General features: G+C 41.5%; 1 protein-coding gene across 1 annotated transcript in view; it reads left to right on the forward strand.

Moving 5' to 3' along the window:
* The window catches only part of LOC146021264 (carboxypeptidase O-like), a 47,350-nt gene extending 31,708 nt beyond the window's left edge, over positions 1-15,642 (forward strand). The window contains exons 12-13 of the mRNA XM_083155058.1: positions 14,997-15,072; positions 15,625-15,642. Of these exons, the coding sequence (XP_083011184.1) occupies positions 14,997-15,072; positions 15,625-15,642 (94 nt within the window). The remainder of the gene's footprint in view (positions 1-14,996; positions 15,073-15,624) is intronic.
* Positions 15,643-18,099: the final 2,457 nt, after the last annotated feature.

Here is an 18,099-nt window from a genome sequence, read left to right on the forward strand (position 1 = left end):
TATGCTGGTGTTAGAGCAGGAAATGTTAATAAATAATCTTCACCCAACAGTTACAGGACATTTTTTCTGGCTGCACCTGGAACTCCATCTCTCAATCAAGGTTTTCCCCACCTGCCAACTGTCAGTAGTTCACAAAAAACACTCAGCTTTAGACAGATTATCTAGTTCCTTAATCAACCTCCTAAACCTCTAGACCATTCAGTGACTGACTACCCCCATCTACTAATCATAGTGCACTTAAAACATGTTGAGATACGGAGAGTGAGGCTTCGCAGTTTCCATGATACTCCATTATGGAAGCATCAGCTCTTTAACCCTTTAGAGTTCTGCTCATGCACATGCCATATTGTTACTGTGCTCCACTTAAGCTTCTGGAGACCCTGTGACATCCTGAGCATAGCTGCTACTAAGCCACCCTGCTCCGCTTTTATTTGTACCTCCACCTTCATACATCACCAGTTGGTGATCTGCATGTTCTACTCCATCCTGATAATGTATGTAATTGTATGTATGGCTGTAGAAACATACAGTACTACTGCCCAATAAATCATAGTATGGTCTAGTTATTATCGGATTTAAGTCCAAGACAACTCATAAAACTTAATTATGTTTGTTGATCATAGAGATCACCAGACCTAACCCTCTACGCAACAGGAAAATAATGTAGTCCAGGCATGGGAAAAGATCTCCCCCAACTTGGCTAAATATAGACAATGTCCTGTTCAACATGTTAGATTCCCAAAGTATTGGCTAATGATCACTTGTGATTCCCAGGATTTGTTACCCCATGTTACAGAAAATGTACACATTCCATATATTAAGAGCCCTATCACTCCAATAAATACATCTGTAAATGCAGATGATGTGATCCCCTTATCCTGAGATAATGTCACCCAGAATGATTGAAAAAAAAAAAATAGTTTTCCATAGATGGGATCTATCACCCCCATAATGGCCCACGCATAAACATCTGTCTTAAAAATAATAGAGTATTCTCTTTCAAACAACGTCCCCCTTAGTAACTATTGTCTGGTGATCCCAAGTCTAGAATGGAAACAGTACACACAAAAAAGTATTTAGATATGGGATCTAAATCTCACATCTCCCCCCATCTTGTATCAGATAAAATAGTGTCCCCTCAATTTGGCACAATCTTGGGTCATCTACAACCCGCCTGATTTATTAACATAAAACCCCCAAACCACAAATAGCTCTCACAATTTTTTGTATATTAAGTACATTAAAACAAAAACATGTCCCTCCCTTATACAGTATCATTGGGATGTTCTACTTGTCATCAGTCCATGTCCTCTGCACCGAGTGATTCCAAGGCCGATGTTGTCTAACATTGGCTACCTCCTGGTTCCACCGACTGCTGGATATGTATAGATTTTATTGGCACCACTACAATACTTATATTTGTATGTGGTGTTAAGGGTATATGACTTGCCTTTCATCTTATCCTGATCCAACATGGTCTATTGGGTTCAAAGCACTGATTGCACCACCAGTGGAGACTATCGATGGTTAAGATTTTGGTGGCAATCCCTAGTTTGAAGTATATTGTGCAGAATAAAAGAAGATGTATGGATTGATTGATGGGTGAAATGAATGGCAGATTCAGTAGCTGAGGACAGATGAGAGTTAAATGTATATTGTGTATAAATATACCCCCCCCCCCCCCATTCTCATACCTGCCGGTCACTGTCTCCCTCAGTCACCGCTGCGCTGCTGCCCGGCCGCATCTGCGTCACTGTCCTGTCACTCGCTCCCGGCGCCGGCTCCTGCTGATAATGAAAAGTGACTCTTAGAAAATGGCTGCCAAAACTGTCTGCAATACGGGGGCAGCCATTTTCTAAGTGTCACTTTTCATTATCAGCAGGAGCCGGCGCCGGGAGCGAGTGACGGGCAGTGACCGCAGATGCGGCCGGGCAGCAGCGCAGCATGTAACTATAGCCCCGCAGCCCCCCAGGCGCCCATAGTTACTCTGCGCCTCCCCGCCATGGCGGGGGCTGCGGTGGCTTAGTTACGCCAGTGGCCTCAGCCCTCACTGTCACTGCCTCCCGCAGTGCCTGTCTAAAGAGCTGCTCCCTGCACCGCGAGTGCACACAGCCTGCACACCGCCTGCAGTGCCTGTCTGACAGCGGGCGGCAGTATGGAGAAGCTGAGCAGCTCCCTGCACCACGCACACAATGTCCTCCTCCTGCGACCTGCCACCTCTTCCTCACGGACACTTGCGCTGAGGCATGTAGCGCTGTCTATGAATGCCTGGAAGACATGTCATGTCTGGATCCGCCCCCTGCCCATTGCTCATTGTCAGCTGTCAATCAAACGACGAACAGCCAGCAGCGCCGCCCCCCCTTCCTTCCCTCTTCTCAGTGTGCTGTGCCAGTGCCACTGACAGTCCTCAACACTTCGGCCCCTCTATCTCCTCCCCTCTTCTTCCATCTCTTCCTTCTCTCCCCTCCTTTCCCCCTCAGTCACGAGAGGGGTGTAATGGCGTCCTCAGCATCCTGCCTACGCAGATAGAAGAGGAGGGACTGCACAAGAGTTGAAGAGCAAAAGAACAGTGAGTCTTTTATTATACATGTTTATAATTGTAGATTTTTTAATTTTAATTTAGACACTTTTTAAATAATGGGCTGGCTTATGTGCCTAAAGGTGGCCATAGCAGCGTGCGATGTGATGTGCGCTCCTGTGGTCATCACATCGCATCGCAAAGTACAAAAAGTATGTGCTGCACATACTTTTTGTACTGCTTTCGGATCGCATCGCGCACACATTGCATGCATGCCGTGCGATGCGATCTAGCCCATAACGTATGTGATTCTCGCAGCATGTATGGGCACCTTTAGTGCCTGCAACATTTTGCGGACACAGCACTGAGATGGTGTATGCATACATGTAAATGTACCCGAGATCTTCCATAGGATCGCATGTTGCATACGCTCCACAATTGGGCTGCAGCTTGTTGCAATGGCAACATGAAAGGGCGCAAAATTTATGGTTTGCAGGAGGGCAACGGACACCCTAGCACCGGCCCTGAAAGCGGTTTTCCATATTATATAGGTAGATGGAGTTTGGTAAGCATTGCAGATCAGCTAACTATGTCTGCAACTCTATAATACAGGACCGCACTGATTACAACTAGAGAAATGCGCAGACCCTCCGGTTTTGATTTTGATTCTAAGTCATTGTCTGGTTTTGATTTTGTTAAAACAATAACAAGTGTACTGGGTTCGATTTCATGGGGCATATGTATCAGGGTCTGAGTTTGCCAAGGTGCACAACTTTTTGTTTTTAAGCAGCAATCGTTGACAAAGCAAATCAGGCAGGTCAACAAGAGCAAGAAAAATGTGCTGATTCACAATCACAACCAATATGCAGCTGCTCCCAGGGGTACTCAGCCCCTTCACCTTAAAACCAAAGACAACACAAACAGTTAGCAGGGCTTTGGAAACAATTATTTATTAAAAAAAATACATTTTCAACACATTCATAAAAGACATGTACTTATGATCATCTGGTCTCAAGAAGAGAAAATTACAGTACAGATATACACAATAAAATGCAATAAAATTATATGAAAAACTGCATGAAACCAAACTTTTTATATCATTACTACAACAAAGGCAGACATTCAGTATTTTATGTGATTAGGGGCCAGATGTATCAAGCTTCACAAAGTGATAAAACGGAGAGTGATAAACAGCCAGCCAATGAGCTCCTACCTGACATTTTTTAAACACAGCTTGTAACCTGACAGGTAGGAGCTGATTGGCTGGCTGTTTATCACTCTCCATTTTATCACTTTGTGAAGCTTGATACATCTTGCCCTAGTTATTATAATTTGTCCCGATATTAGGGCTCTCTCTCAGCCCAAAACAGAATTTAAAATAAATCTCCCTTCTTCAGCTCTCTCACAGCTAAACAAAGCACAGATGAATGGATGACACAGCTGGCTCAACCAATGTAGAACAGCTTGGTAGGTAGTATCATTCTCTCATGTTTTATAAGGCCATGCAATAAGACACACAATGGTTTCTCCCAATGTCAGGTCTCTCTCACAGCCAAGAGTGTGCTTTGATTAGGCGTTCCTTACACATTACAGCGTATCCTCAGGATTAACTTGTCTCCCCACCTCTACTTTTTATCAGCGTCTTTCTCAGAATCCTAGATAGATCAGGTAGGTATTGCATTGTAAATAATTGCCGCTTTATAAAAACATCCAAGATCACCCAACACCCTGTATCTCTGGCAAAATCAGATCGTATCACATATGCCCCCAGATCTGTGTTTCTTTAAAAATGTACAAAAAAATATGAAAACAGTTAAATTGTGCAATTTGGACCAGTTTTTGTTCCTATAGTACTGATAACATTGATTTCTAGTCAAGTTTAGCCACCTCCCCTTCCACTCCTGAGTGAAATGACAACTGAAATGAAAAGGGAGGGACTTACATGCAATTCAAATCCCGAGATCTAGTTTCAAATCCGAGTTTTGAACTTGAGGGCAGAACCAAATTGGGACTTGGTCCACTCAGCTCTTTAAAAGTGATCAGAACCTGGACTCCTGTTGGATGCCCTAAGTTTGGGTGTGTTGGTTTTTCAACAAAACAGAACTGCTCATCAACACAACACAGTCCGGGGAGAATTCCGAACATCCAACCAGCGCCAGTCAACGAACCAATAAATATTCTAACTCCAGCTTCAGCAATCAGAAGTCAAAACAAAGCCCAGAACAATGAGACCTAATCTGCACAGCTGACTGGTTACCAAGATACTGATTGTAGCTCCCAGAACTCACCTGACCATGATCCACTATGCTGAGTTTATTACAATAATATGAATTCTTTAGATCATCTAGAAGTAGTGCCTACTGTATAAAATGGAAGATGAGGAATAGATACAGAGGAATAGATATAGAGGCAAAAGTCATTTTCAAGCACATTGTTCCTGGTTCCAAATGGTGATACAAAAAATGCCGGTCATCGAAATAAACATAACCCATGGGCACATAGATTAGTACAGCTCCACCTTCATGCTCCTTGGACTGTTATTCAGCTGACAGAAGGGTGCTAGGAATGGAGACTAATCAAATTGCATTAATGAGTATCTAATGAGTCAGTGCTCTTCAGCTCCGCTAAGTGATTACACCACCGCTATGTACAGTATGACATCTCCTCTTGCCATTGGGTTGGGCTGAGCACAGTGTTTGCAAGTAAGGGGGTACGGCGTGGCACGGAGTACCTGTAAGAAATATGTTGCAGGTACGTAGTACCACTTACCCCCTGACCCACTGTCAATTCTATTTTTATTTTAAGTCTGAATATAATGCACCCGCAGTCAGCCCACCCAGCGTTATGATTGGTGCTGTATGCAGCTACCGGCAACTGCTGATTTAGCCTGTCACACTGACAGGCATCAGCGGCGCCGACAGCATGAAGAGCAGGCTCCACAATTGTAATCACAAGCTGCCTGGCTCTCCCCCAAGCAAGAGCCAACCCACCCCCAGTCATTCCCTGTTTCTCATTCCCTGTCTCCTGATGGGGTGTGGTATAGGAGTCCGACAGTCGGGATCCCGACAGTCATTATCAGTCATTATCCCGACGTTGGGATCCCGACTGGCCGGACCCAGACAGCATGCTGAGCGCAACTAAGCCCCTTGCGGGCTCGCTGCACTTGCCACGTTGCAGGCATGGTAACTCGCTCTGTATTTTTTATTAAAAAATTTTAAACTTGACACCTATGCATCCTGTGCTTGTCACTGAGTGTATATTATATCACCAAAAGACATATTATGGAGAAAGATATAAAATGATAAATGTCAAACTACATTGATTTCTAGAGCAGTGGTTACCAAACTTTTTGAATCACAGCACCCCAGAGTATTAAACAAAAAAATTCACGGCACCTCTAGGATAAAGTTTTATTGACAAGATGTAGAGATAAAACTTTAAATTAAATAAATTGTGCTGGTCATCGTTAGGTTTATTTATGTCGGTAGGGACAGGATTCACTTATATTTGTTCACATAGTTTGATTGACAGCCACAAGCACTGGTTTTGCCTATTACAATGACTAAAAATAATTTGCATTGCCCCTGAATCACCAACACGAGGCACCCCTGAAATGTTCCTGAGGCACCCCAGGGTGCCTAGGCACACAGTTTGGGAACCACTGGTCTAGAACACTTTGCCCAGTTCTGGAGGACATGTCTCCAGAAGGATATAAATACATTAGAGACAGTACAAAGATCGGCAACTAAAATGGACGACATTAAAAAACTTACCCAGTAGGTCTAAAAAGATCATGACATGTATCATTTGTGGCAGAGAAGGGAAAGGGGAACATGATATTTTCAAATATACCAAGGGCATTGCCAAGGTACAGGAGCAAAAATTCTCCAAAGCAAGAGAAGTAATAGAACACGAGGACATGCACTGACACTGGGGGAGGTAGGTTCAGGGGAAATTTGAAGAAAAAATACTTTACAGAAAGGGTAGTGGATAAGTGGAATAGCCTCCCATCAGAGGTGGTAGAGGCTGACTTTAACACACACATATGTGTTATATCTATACATATTGTTGGGCATGATGGATAGGTAGAAGGGCCGCCACTCCACATAACACCTACTAGGTGCAGCACTTGGGTTTATGATGCTCCTGTAAAGCTATTTGGCACAGAGATAGCAGAGATAACATTATCTTTATGGCAGTCAGGTTAGTGATTTATAACTGAATACATATGCACAGAGCTCACAGACCCAGGAGGTTCTCAGCCGCCGCACTCTGTAAGACAAGGCTTAGAGATAAAGGATGAAGCATCTTACCTGGAGCATCTGCCTAGTGCTCATCCTCCTGGACCTGGGTCTCTGCGTACAGGTGACATATAATGGGTGAGTGAGAACATGTCATGTATTGGGGGCTTATTGTATGTAACGTGATAGAGCGGCAGACATATGTATGTAAGGATATAATTATTGGTATATTGCTCTGACGGATTACACAATAACTGTTTCTCAGAAACTCTAAATAATAAACCTTGTGAGATATATAGATTGCATATAATGTACACGGACATTACTCCATTGTGATTTGCAAATTTGGCGGTGGCAAAATATCTACTACATGGAAGAAAGTTATACAAACACAGCACGCGTCACGTAGACACATTACACATATCAATAAGCAGCTAATACTGGCTAGTATAACCCTATTCTATTTCCCGCACATCCAGTGCCTAGGTAATAATGCTAAAGCCCCAGACTGGATTTTAGTTTACAGAGCAGAGCATGAGAGAGGTGACCAGTATATGAAACAGAGCATCAGTCAGGTGACCAGTATACCGGCAGATCATTAGTCAGGTGACCAGTATACTGTCAGATCATTAGTCAGATGACCAGTATACCATCAGATCATTAGTCAGATGACCAGTATACCAGAAAGGGCATTAGTCAGGTGACCAGTATACCGGTAGATCATTAGTCAGGTGACCAGTATACCAGACAGAGCATTAGTCAGGTGACCAGTATACCGGCAGATCATTAGTCAGGTGACCAGTATACCATCAGATCTTTAGTCAGGTGACCAGTTTACAGGCAGATCATTAGTCAGGTGACCAGTATACCGTCAGATCATTAGTCAGGTGATCAGTATACCAGACAGAGCATTAGTCAGGTGACCAGTATACTGGCAGATCATTAGTCAGGTGACCAGTATACCGGCAGATCATTAGTCAGGTGACCAGTATACCATCAGATCATTAGTCAGATGACCAGTATACCAGACAGGGCATTAGTCAGGTGACCAGTATAACGGCAGATCATTAGTCAGGTGACCAGTATACCGTCAGATCATTAGTCAGGTGACCAGTATACTGTCAGATAATTAGTCAGGTGACCAGTATACCGTCAGATCATTAGTCAGGTGACCAGTATACCATCAGATCATTAGTCAGGTGACCAGTATACCAGACAGAGCATTAGTCAGGTGACCAGTATACCGTCAGATCATTAGTCAGGTGACCAGTTTACCGTCAGAACATTAGTCAGGTGACCAGTATACCGTCAGATCTTTAGTTAGGTGACCAGTATACCAGACAGAGCATTAGTCAGGTGACCAGTATACCGTCAGATCATTAGTCAGGTGACCAGTATACCGTCAGATCATTAGTCAGGTGACCAGTATACCAGACAGAGCATTAGTCAGGTGACCAGTATACCAGACAGAGCATTCGTCAGGTGACCAGTATACCAGACAGAGCATTAGTCAGGTGACCAGTATACCAGACAGAACATTAGTCAGGTGATGAGTATACTGGCAGATCATTAGTCAGGTGACGAGTGTACCTTTCCAAATACCATGTATACCAGAAATTAAGATGGACAACATTTTAAATAACTTAATACTGGAATTAAGAAAAACTGCACCCACTTATACCAACATGCCTAGTGGTTTCCAAATGTGGTCTTTAATTCAACCCAATGGTCCAGGTTTTACATCAATCAATGTCTTAAAAAAGATGGTTAACTCAAATTGACTGAGCTACTAATTAAGTCACCTGTGGGCCGAGCGAGTACCTAATATCTGGACCATTTGAGGTGCATTTGGGAACCTCTCTATTAGCTTTTATGTGACTCTCTGTAGGACAACCCCCATGTCATACAGATGATCCCCTGCACACCGGTAGCACCTGACTGTTCTAGTAGCTTCTATAAGAGGTAGATAACAAGGCAGGAGTGATCCCCACATTGGGAATAACATATATGTAAATGTGAATCCCATGATCATAAAGAGCATATGCCTAAGGTTAAAGCCCTGTGCATACGTAGGAGATGGGAGGCATATTACATCATACTGACATTTTAACATCCAAAACATAATATATAACGAAGAAAAAGAGCCCATTTATAAAGAGGTATCCGGTCATTCTCATCTGACATGGGCTGTTAGGATTGGTGATTATACCTAATTACTTGGCTTGATTATATTTATTAAATATTTAAAAACGAAATCCACATTAAAAAGCAACCCCACATCACCTGATCAGCAGTTAGGCCTATGACTGGGTCAAAGTTCAAATCAGGTCCATTTACGGCATATAGAAACCCAATGAGGGGGTCCACCTTTAAAGTGTGTACATATGGAAAAGAGCAACAGTAAAGAGACTACATGCATACATCAAATTCATCTACAGTATACACATTTGGAAATGTCTGATATTCATTGACTAGACGCCTTCGCCGTCAGGTTTCAAAACAATATTAAAAACCCTCTGTACTGCAGCAAGTAGACCTCTCCTTCCCATGTACACGTACAGGACCTTGAGTATATACACAGAAGTTACAAAAGCTTATCAGAGCTGCAGATGTGGCAGATAAGGCTGTGAGCATGGAAGGAGATACAGCGCAGCAAACAATGTACTGTTGGATTTACGGTAACCTGTAATAAATAACGAAAACAAAAAATGTTGACAAGTCCGATATCTGCCTTTAGCTGCAGATTAAATGTAAACATAATGTTATAATTTCCCAATTCATTACTAACAAAATTTCCAGTTTGTAAGCAACAATTGACCACTGAAATACGGTACTCCAGAGCGGCTCTTTATGTTGCGTAATTTGTATATTGCATGTGTCCATTTACTTGGATTTATCTGAAAAGTTAATCATGTCAGTCTTATCTGCAGTTGCACATACAGTACACAATAAGCGGGGTATCTAATAACCCCCTTTAAAAACCAGTTTCCCTGAAGCTTTGCCAATTTTTTTATTAGGATCTCTTGATAACATAGTTGTTTCTCAGCGAAAACACACAATTTCAGTAAAATGGGGCTGCTTTATGGGGATTTTGCGCCGCCTGCCTGAGGCAGGCAAACAAAAGCCCCAATAAGCTGCAGCACGTTCCGGCTTATCAGTTCTAATAAGATAGCCCTGAGAGAGACTATTACCCACTATCAGCAATAATGGGTAAAAGGATATCCCCTATGATGTTTTCAGGCTCTACGCATAGAAAGGAAAATACTAAATTATCATCTTAGCGTTAGGCAGCCACCAGCTTTCAATTCCCCTTACTTACTGCACAAATGTTAAGAAGTCTGTTTACACAAAAACATTTTTTTAACTTTTAAGCAAACAGAATTGGAAATTTATAGCAAAATAACAGTAGATTTTTTGAATTTCAGAATGTTGACTTTAGGGTTTCTCCGTAAATATCATGGATGACGTAGATGTGCTCATGTTTTTAGATTAACACACAGAGAAAAAGACATATAAATCCTGCTTCTAAACATAAGATATATTCTCTTGAATTCATTAGAAATCAATGCAATATTTCAGGGAATGTCAGGGCTTTAGGAAGATGTGTAATTTTTAACTTCTTATAGTCTAATAAAATCCAAGTATGCTGATGGGGCACATAATATAAGTCTTCTACAATAAACCAACATATATTTATGGCAGTCCTTAACTGAAAATATTGCTCATATATAAAAACATAATATCTTTATGCTCTTATTAGGAGAATTCAATCTTAACTTATATATGCAGGATTTCCTGTTATTTATTTATTTATTTGATAAAAACTGGTAATTCGGCAGACATTTCATAATGTCTACAAAGTAAGCTACATTAAAAAGATCACCATTCAAATAACTTTTCCAATTGTGTAAATAGAAAAAAAAAACAAGAAAAAAAAAAAATCTTCAATTAAAATTGGACAAATCACATTTTGCAATTAACCATAAAATGTCTAATTAAATAGCTGAACTATAACAGGTTGAACACTTAATTGTACTCACTGGGTTTCAAAGTATTTGTGATTAAATTTGCAGATGTAAATTGGGTTCACTAAAACAATTGAGTTTATATATTCTTTTATTATTCACATTACAGTTTGACTGAAACATTTATTTACGAATATGTTGTTTTTTATGTGACTATTGTTTTTTTCTATATTAATACTTTATCATTTAATCTTATCTCCCCACAGCTCTACATGCACACACAGCTGTTTTATTTATTTAGCTAAATATTTGTTCAGGTATTGATTCTACAGATAAATACAAATATTTATTTATTAACAGTTTCGGTACTTGTGTAGTTTCACGGCGCCAACATGGCGCCGTGCTACTTCCGGGTTCTACGCTCGGCAAACTATCTAAAATAAACTAACTTAACTCCATGCCAACATGAATAGTTCATAGCCCCACTATCCATGTTGGCATGGAGTTGATTTTAGATAGCGTGGCGAGCGTAGCGAGCCACCGAGCCCGCAGCGTGGGCGAGCGAAGTGAGCCCCGCAAGGGGACTCAGACGCACAACTACACAAGTACCACAGTTTCTTATATAGCGCAGCAGATTCCGTTGCGCTTTACAAAGGAGACAGTAATGCAACAAACAGAGTATTTACAGACAGTCAAAATGTAGGAGGGCCCTGTTCGCAAGCTTACAATCTATAGGGAAATAGGCATTGATACATAAGGATAGATACTGTATTCTTCATTGCATCGATTCCACCAGAATGTAATATTAGCTGAGCTATAAGCAGCTAAATGTGGTCAATCACCAACTATCTTTCTTATTGTTTTTTTTAAAGTGATAGGGTCTGTTTTTACACCGTGTTTAACGTGTAAATGTTCAGAAATGTCGAAAAAACAACAACAATGTCCTCAATACATCAAACAGAAGAAATGCTATATTTAAGAGAATTTCTGGACTACGAAGATGTATCATTTTTTTATCAAATCATTTTTATTGACCAAAATAAATAAATAGGGTAAACAACCACATTAAAAAAAAATAGTAATTAACACATTTTCATAGATAACCTTTAAGGTTATAACGAATGATGCCAAACCCAGGGCATTTTTTCAATCCCAGGTTTCAGGATTGAAAAATGCTCAATCCCCCCCCCCCCCCCCCCAAAACTGTCAGCCACGCACATACCCACATGGTGCGGCTGGGAGCTAGAGTGCAGACGATCAGCGGTTGCGGGAGCGGCAGCTGATCAGTGCGGTTGGGAGTGGAAGACAGGGGTGTGTGCTGGTGTAGGACCGTGGTTGCTGCCCATGGCGGGCGGCCACCGGGTGCAGGGATTACACCACCATGGGGTGGTGGCCTCTGACATCACTCTATGCAGAGCCAAACGCCGAGGATCAGGAACAGCCCAGCATCATCTGAGTGGGTGCTCAGATGCTGCCCAGCAGTAGACTGCACAATTAGACTGTTTAATCCCAAAATCCTGGGACTGGAAACTCCAATCCCAAGATTGAAATCCTTGCTATTTTGGAGCCAAATCCCAGGATACCACCGATCCCGGGATTGGCCACCCTAGTTATAACAGAAGGATGAAAGAGAAGAGAGAAAAGATGAAGGCCGCGTTCTTGGGGGGGGGGGGGGGATATACAATGAAATGAACAATGTCAAAATAAAATTATTGAAACTTGGAATTTGAAAGATAAGCACCACTTGGTCATTCTAGTCTGACCCTTTCTTATCCTTTAGGTTTAAGGTTACTATTATTTTTATCATTAGTATTATTATTGACTAGGAGAGAAGCAAAAAGTAATGATTAGTATTTTTGTTTATTAAAAACTAACAAAATCCAAATGTGCTGTAATTTTCAGCATATTGCAGTTAACAATGTATTTATGGCAAACCTTAACTGCCGATATGTTACTGTCATCGTGTCCAACTATTTGTTTCTTTATGACACGATGAAGATGGATGTGCAAGGCCAATCACAACATATTTATGAATTGAGTCATAAAAATAAAATTCTATCTGCAAAGAAAGATACAATAAAGCATATTATAATCATCATTAATTCTTAAAAGAATATTTAAAATATAAAATAGATTGCATCAGTTAAGTGCAACTGAAATATTGCATTGAAAACACAAAAACACAGCTAAAAGAATTGATTCGTTTACATGTGTTTTACAGGGCTGATCTCTTCATGGGATTTACAATCTATAGGTTTGTCAGCTGAAAAGTGGAATAACCATTGATTTATGGCAATTTGAAAACACCGCAAATAGAATGGCAATTTAAAAGTAAATTGGCATTACCTATTTCCTTGGCAGGACTGTGTACCCTGTATTGTTTATGGTATTAAGAAAACAGGTGTTTCGGGTGGAGGGAAATAATACACACAACAGTTTCTTAAAAGGAGTAGTAGTCATCTCAGTGGACAGGATCCTGCCAGTCAGAATCTAAACACCGGAATCCCAACAGCCAGAATCCTGAATGTAAGTAGTCCAGGGTTGGTTAAGGTTAGGTTGCAGGGGTTGGGTTAGGGTTGGGCTGCAGTAGGGAGATTAGGCAGAGGGAGGGGAGGGTTAGGGTTAATCTGCTGGAGAGGAGGGTTAGGCTGCAGAAGTAAAAAAAGGTTCAGGAACACTGTGTCTGTGGTTGGAGCTATTAAACTTTGATATATAGATAAAAAATATATGTAATATATACACATTAAATAAACGTACTACTACTACTACTACTACTACTACTACTACAGTATCTATCTATCTATCTATCTATCTATATATCTATCTATCCAGTATCTATCTATCTATCCCTATAGATTGTAAGCTTGCGAGCAGGGCCCTCCTACCTTTTGACTGTCTGTAAATACCCAGTTTGTTGTATCACTGTCTCCTTTTGTAAAGCGCAACGGAATATGCTGCGCTATATAAGAAAATGTTAATAAATACATAATAAGTATCTATCTATCTATTATTAGAATAGAAATCACTCAAAAGGAACTTTAAAATAACTTAAATTATGAAAAGTACATTTTGGCATGGCCAGGTTCAGGAACCCAGTTCCTGATGAGGGGCAGACTAGATGGGCCAAGTGGTTCTTATCTGCCGTCAAATTCAAATTCTAGGTCATATTTCATGAGAGTTCCTGCTGAAAAATACCACTGGTTAGTTGTATGGGGGTTAGGGTTAGTTTAGTTGAGCACCCCTGCCAGGATTTAATGCAGGGGTGCTAGTATCGGTATACTGACCGTCGGAATTCTCAATGTCAGTATCCCATACCAAACCCCTTAAAAGTGTCAAGTGGAATGTTCTCATCATGATTTCCTCCTGATTAACTCCAAGACAACTCTGGGACAATCTAAGTCCACACTGAAAAAAAACACCATATTACTGACGAAGTCCTCCCTAAGTATCAAAATGTAACAAATGGAGACACTATTACGTTTTATTTAATTACAAGGCGAGTGACTTTTAAGCTGCTCTATGCCGTATAAACGATTTTTTATATATATATACAGGTTGAGTATCCCGTATCCAAAATGCTCGGGACCAGGAGAATTTTGGATAACGGATTATTCCGTATTTTGGAATATTTTAATATTTCAATGATGTATTTTGAAGTATCTTGCATTTATGCTGTATAAACACATACAATAAACACAAATATATTTTAATACCACATAAAATACACACAAATATATTTTATTTGTTCAAAAAACAAGGTTTCAAAACATGAAACAAAATTTGTGTACTATCTCAGATATTGAATTTGAATGCCAAGCAATCATTTTCTTGTACATATATAGTGCCAGTTACATATCATGTCCTCAGTAGTGCTGTTACATATGTCCCCAGTGAGTTTTTAGCTAAACAAATTTTTTTTTCCACTTTCTGGAAAGTATGGTTTTCGGAATAATTCGGATAACGGATATTCGGATACGGGATACTCAACCTGTATTACTTTGTAGAGAGAATTTATTTCTGTGATTACAATGTACCTGAACTGGATTTCCTGAATATTATACATACTGTACATTTTATTTTACATAAAATAACAAACATAAGACGTCATTGACTTTACTCATATATCATACAATTTAATGTCAAAAACAAAATAAATATTGTCTCAATATGAAAGTAAAGTATTTCAAGTTAAGTACAGCCATAAACACATTGATGTATTATTGTGCTACACTTAAATATGCACCTGAATCTTTTTTGTTCTCCTGTTTACAGAGATCAAGTCCTAAAAGTCACCCCACAGACCAAGGAACAGGCGCAGTACCTTCAAGAATTGGCAAAACAATGGCGGGTAAGAAAACATTGTATTTTCATTAACTTGGAGAAATCCGTCCTACTTTTTTCCTTATCTTAATCAACATGTATTTATATAAGAGTAAAGCATGATGATTTTTCTGCTCTAAACTAAAGGCGAATTCTCCCCTCGGAGGTGTCGCATGCAGTGCTCCCTTGAGCCCCTGGGACCTTCCGATGTGGACTCGATATAGGCGGCTGTGGAATCAGCCCCCATGTAAAACATAAAACTAATGAGGCTAAGTGCAGTAGTTTCGGTGGAAAAACTAAGGTTTTCCAGGATTGCAGAAATTTCCAACTGATTTTAGAGCAATTGTCACCAGCCAAAGAATGTGCAGTTAATGAAACACAGTACTTCATATGAATGCAGGCCCAATGGTCTGGTGTGAGGGTTGGGAACTCAGGTCCACAAACACACACATCAGATTTTACTCTGTATATAGTGACCCAGGCCACTGGCCTGAACCCCCCCCCCCTCCTTTGTTTGCCTATGGGTTTATTAATGACAGATCTGTTCAGCCCCTTCAGCTGCATTCTCTCCTCCTTGCAGTCTCCGAGCTGCCAGTGATCTTAAAGGGAGGATCGCGGATCTAGCGAAGAGCTTAACCTCTCCAACCACAGGTCTTGGGCTTCAGTTGGTTTGCTATGTGCTCTACGACCCTTTTAATTTGTCGGTACCTGACTACTTGGTTTGCCAAATCTACTTAAAGCTGGAATATCTAGGTTTGGAACTTGGCACCACTACCTGGTGTGACAAGGATTCACATACTGTACACCAGTTAGTGGGGGCGGAATGTCCAAACATCTGCAGCCCAGCTCCGCCCCCCTTCGCCGCTCATCACAGACATAATTATCGCATATGCTAACATGTGCGTTAAGAGCTGTCCTTTGCGGTGAGAGTCAGTGGGTCCCACAGGGACCCGGTGGCTCTCCCCTCCCTCCCTTACCCGGTGCTGCTGCGCCGGGCTCTCCTCCTCCCTGCACCCGGAAGAGGATCATAGTGCTGGGAGGAGGAGGTCACAGGTCCTGGCAGCACAGCTCTGTGTTGCCCAGACACAGGTGAGGAGGGGGTCGTTGCGGGGGCGGTGGGGGTCGGTCCGGGGCGGCGGTGGGTCGGTGCAGGGCGGCGGTCGGTTGCGTTAGAAGCCCATAGGCTTCTATCGGGCATCGCCAAATTTTTCTAGTGATGCCCCCCGTCACGGTAACCCGACGGGGGATGCTTAGAGCATCCCAAAATGCGGTAAAAACCCAGATAACGGTTTTTACAGCATTTTTAGTTTAGAGAATCTCCCCCTACATCTGGTATTCTCAGCAGGTAGACAGCATTCCAGGATAACAGATTGGCATATCCTAAATCGCTGTGACTCAGGATACAGAAATGGTAGTTCTCACAATAAGGTTACTTCCAGAGAATCCCTAATGTAATCCCCGGAACCCCGCAAGCCCATTGGTCAGGCATTAACTGCCATTAGGAACACCAAATTTCTGTCCTGAACACACATATAACAGAAAACACCAGGTGCTGCTAATCAGCCAGTGATTCCTAATACATGCTAACCTGGGTTGAATCTCCCTAACCCGCTGCTGCTGCGGTTCTAAATCCTGGACTGGATCTTCCACATTACCCCTCATGTGGAAGTATGCTGTCCCTGCCACACTGTATAGCCCAAAAGTCCAATGTTCTAGATCATATGTAACGGCAAAGCATGCTGACTAAATACTGATGCACCATGCATGCTGCCTATTTAGTAAATCTCTTCCTACAGTATTCCTGAGAATAAAAGGTGATAAAAAGTTCATATCTGGAGATGAATAACAGGCTTGTAGCTTATTAGGTGGTGTAAATTTATGAATATACTGTAAGTTCTTGTCACCAATAAAGATTGTGATAGAACATTGCCCAGCACAATAAATGCCTTCATTACTTTAAAACTAATGTTACTACTACAGTAGAGTGATGTTCTGAGTATTGAAATCTGCAAGAAGGTGGATAATCAGCATCCGGATGGTGGGACTATGGCGTCAGAGTTGAATGGAGGTTTTAGGAGAAGCGAGTTTGGTTGCAAATTAGGACGCACCGTAAACCACTTTTGCTTTGAGTCATATGCAATGCTGATGCTATCGCACACAATTACAATGTTATCACACACAATGACAATGCTATCGCACACAATGCTGATGCTCTCGCATGCAATGGCGATGTTGAAGGAGTTTACCTTTTTTTGCTGCTGCTGCCTTTGTGCAAAAATGTATGGATGTATAGGACGTGACTGAGAGCTGGATATTTATCCGAATAGAGATGGCCCACTAATGGACGGGATATGGGCGTGTGACATCACTGGATGCGAACTCGGGACGATGTAAAAAAAATTGCCAACTGGGCTATAGCCTGGGACATTTGCAACTTACTACGAGCACCGGTATGAACAGAAAGCACACACGCCTGATGTTTCAAGCTTCAGAAAGTGATCAACTTCCATGCTACAGTCTGGTGTTGGAAAATGACAGTTAGGAGCTGATTGGCTGGTTGTTTATTACTCTCCACTTTATCATTTTTTGAAGCTTTATACATCTGGGCCATAGTGTCAAGAAAATTAGCTTTTCTCTAAATGATTTGCAAACGTCTCACACTTAAGGGGTGTACACTCGGGGTGATTCTTCTTACTTGATTACATCATCAAAATCGCTTAGATGGTTTTCCTGAATCGCTCCGTGTGTAGCGGGCGATAGTGTTGTGCGCCCCCACAGCTTCGCTATTGCCCGGCCAAATAGACACTGCAGGCAAGAATATTTTTGCTACATTGTGCATTTGGCCGAGGCTCCCAATTTGGCAGGATGTAGTTAGCCATCTTGATACACAGGGGACTCAGTCGAAATCACTGGGACTGTACACCGTGGCCACCCTATTGTAAGAAGACGGAAAATCTTTCATAACACTTTCTCAACACAAACCCGGGTCGCACCTTTTCACACTGAACCCGGGTCATCCATTATACTAGCAAAATGACAACATGACAGTGGTCAA

This window comes from Crinia signifera, chromosome 7, assembly GCF_055691185.1.
Source record: "Crinia signifera chromosome 7, ASM5569118v1, whole genome shotgun sequence".
Taxonomy (NCBI): Eukaryota; Metazoa; Chordata; class Amphibia; order Anura; family Myobatrachidae; genus Crinia; species Crinia signifera.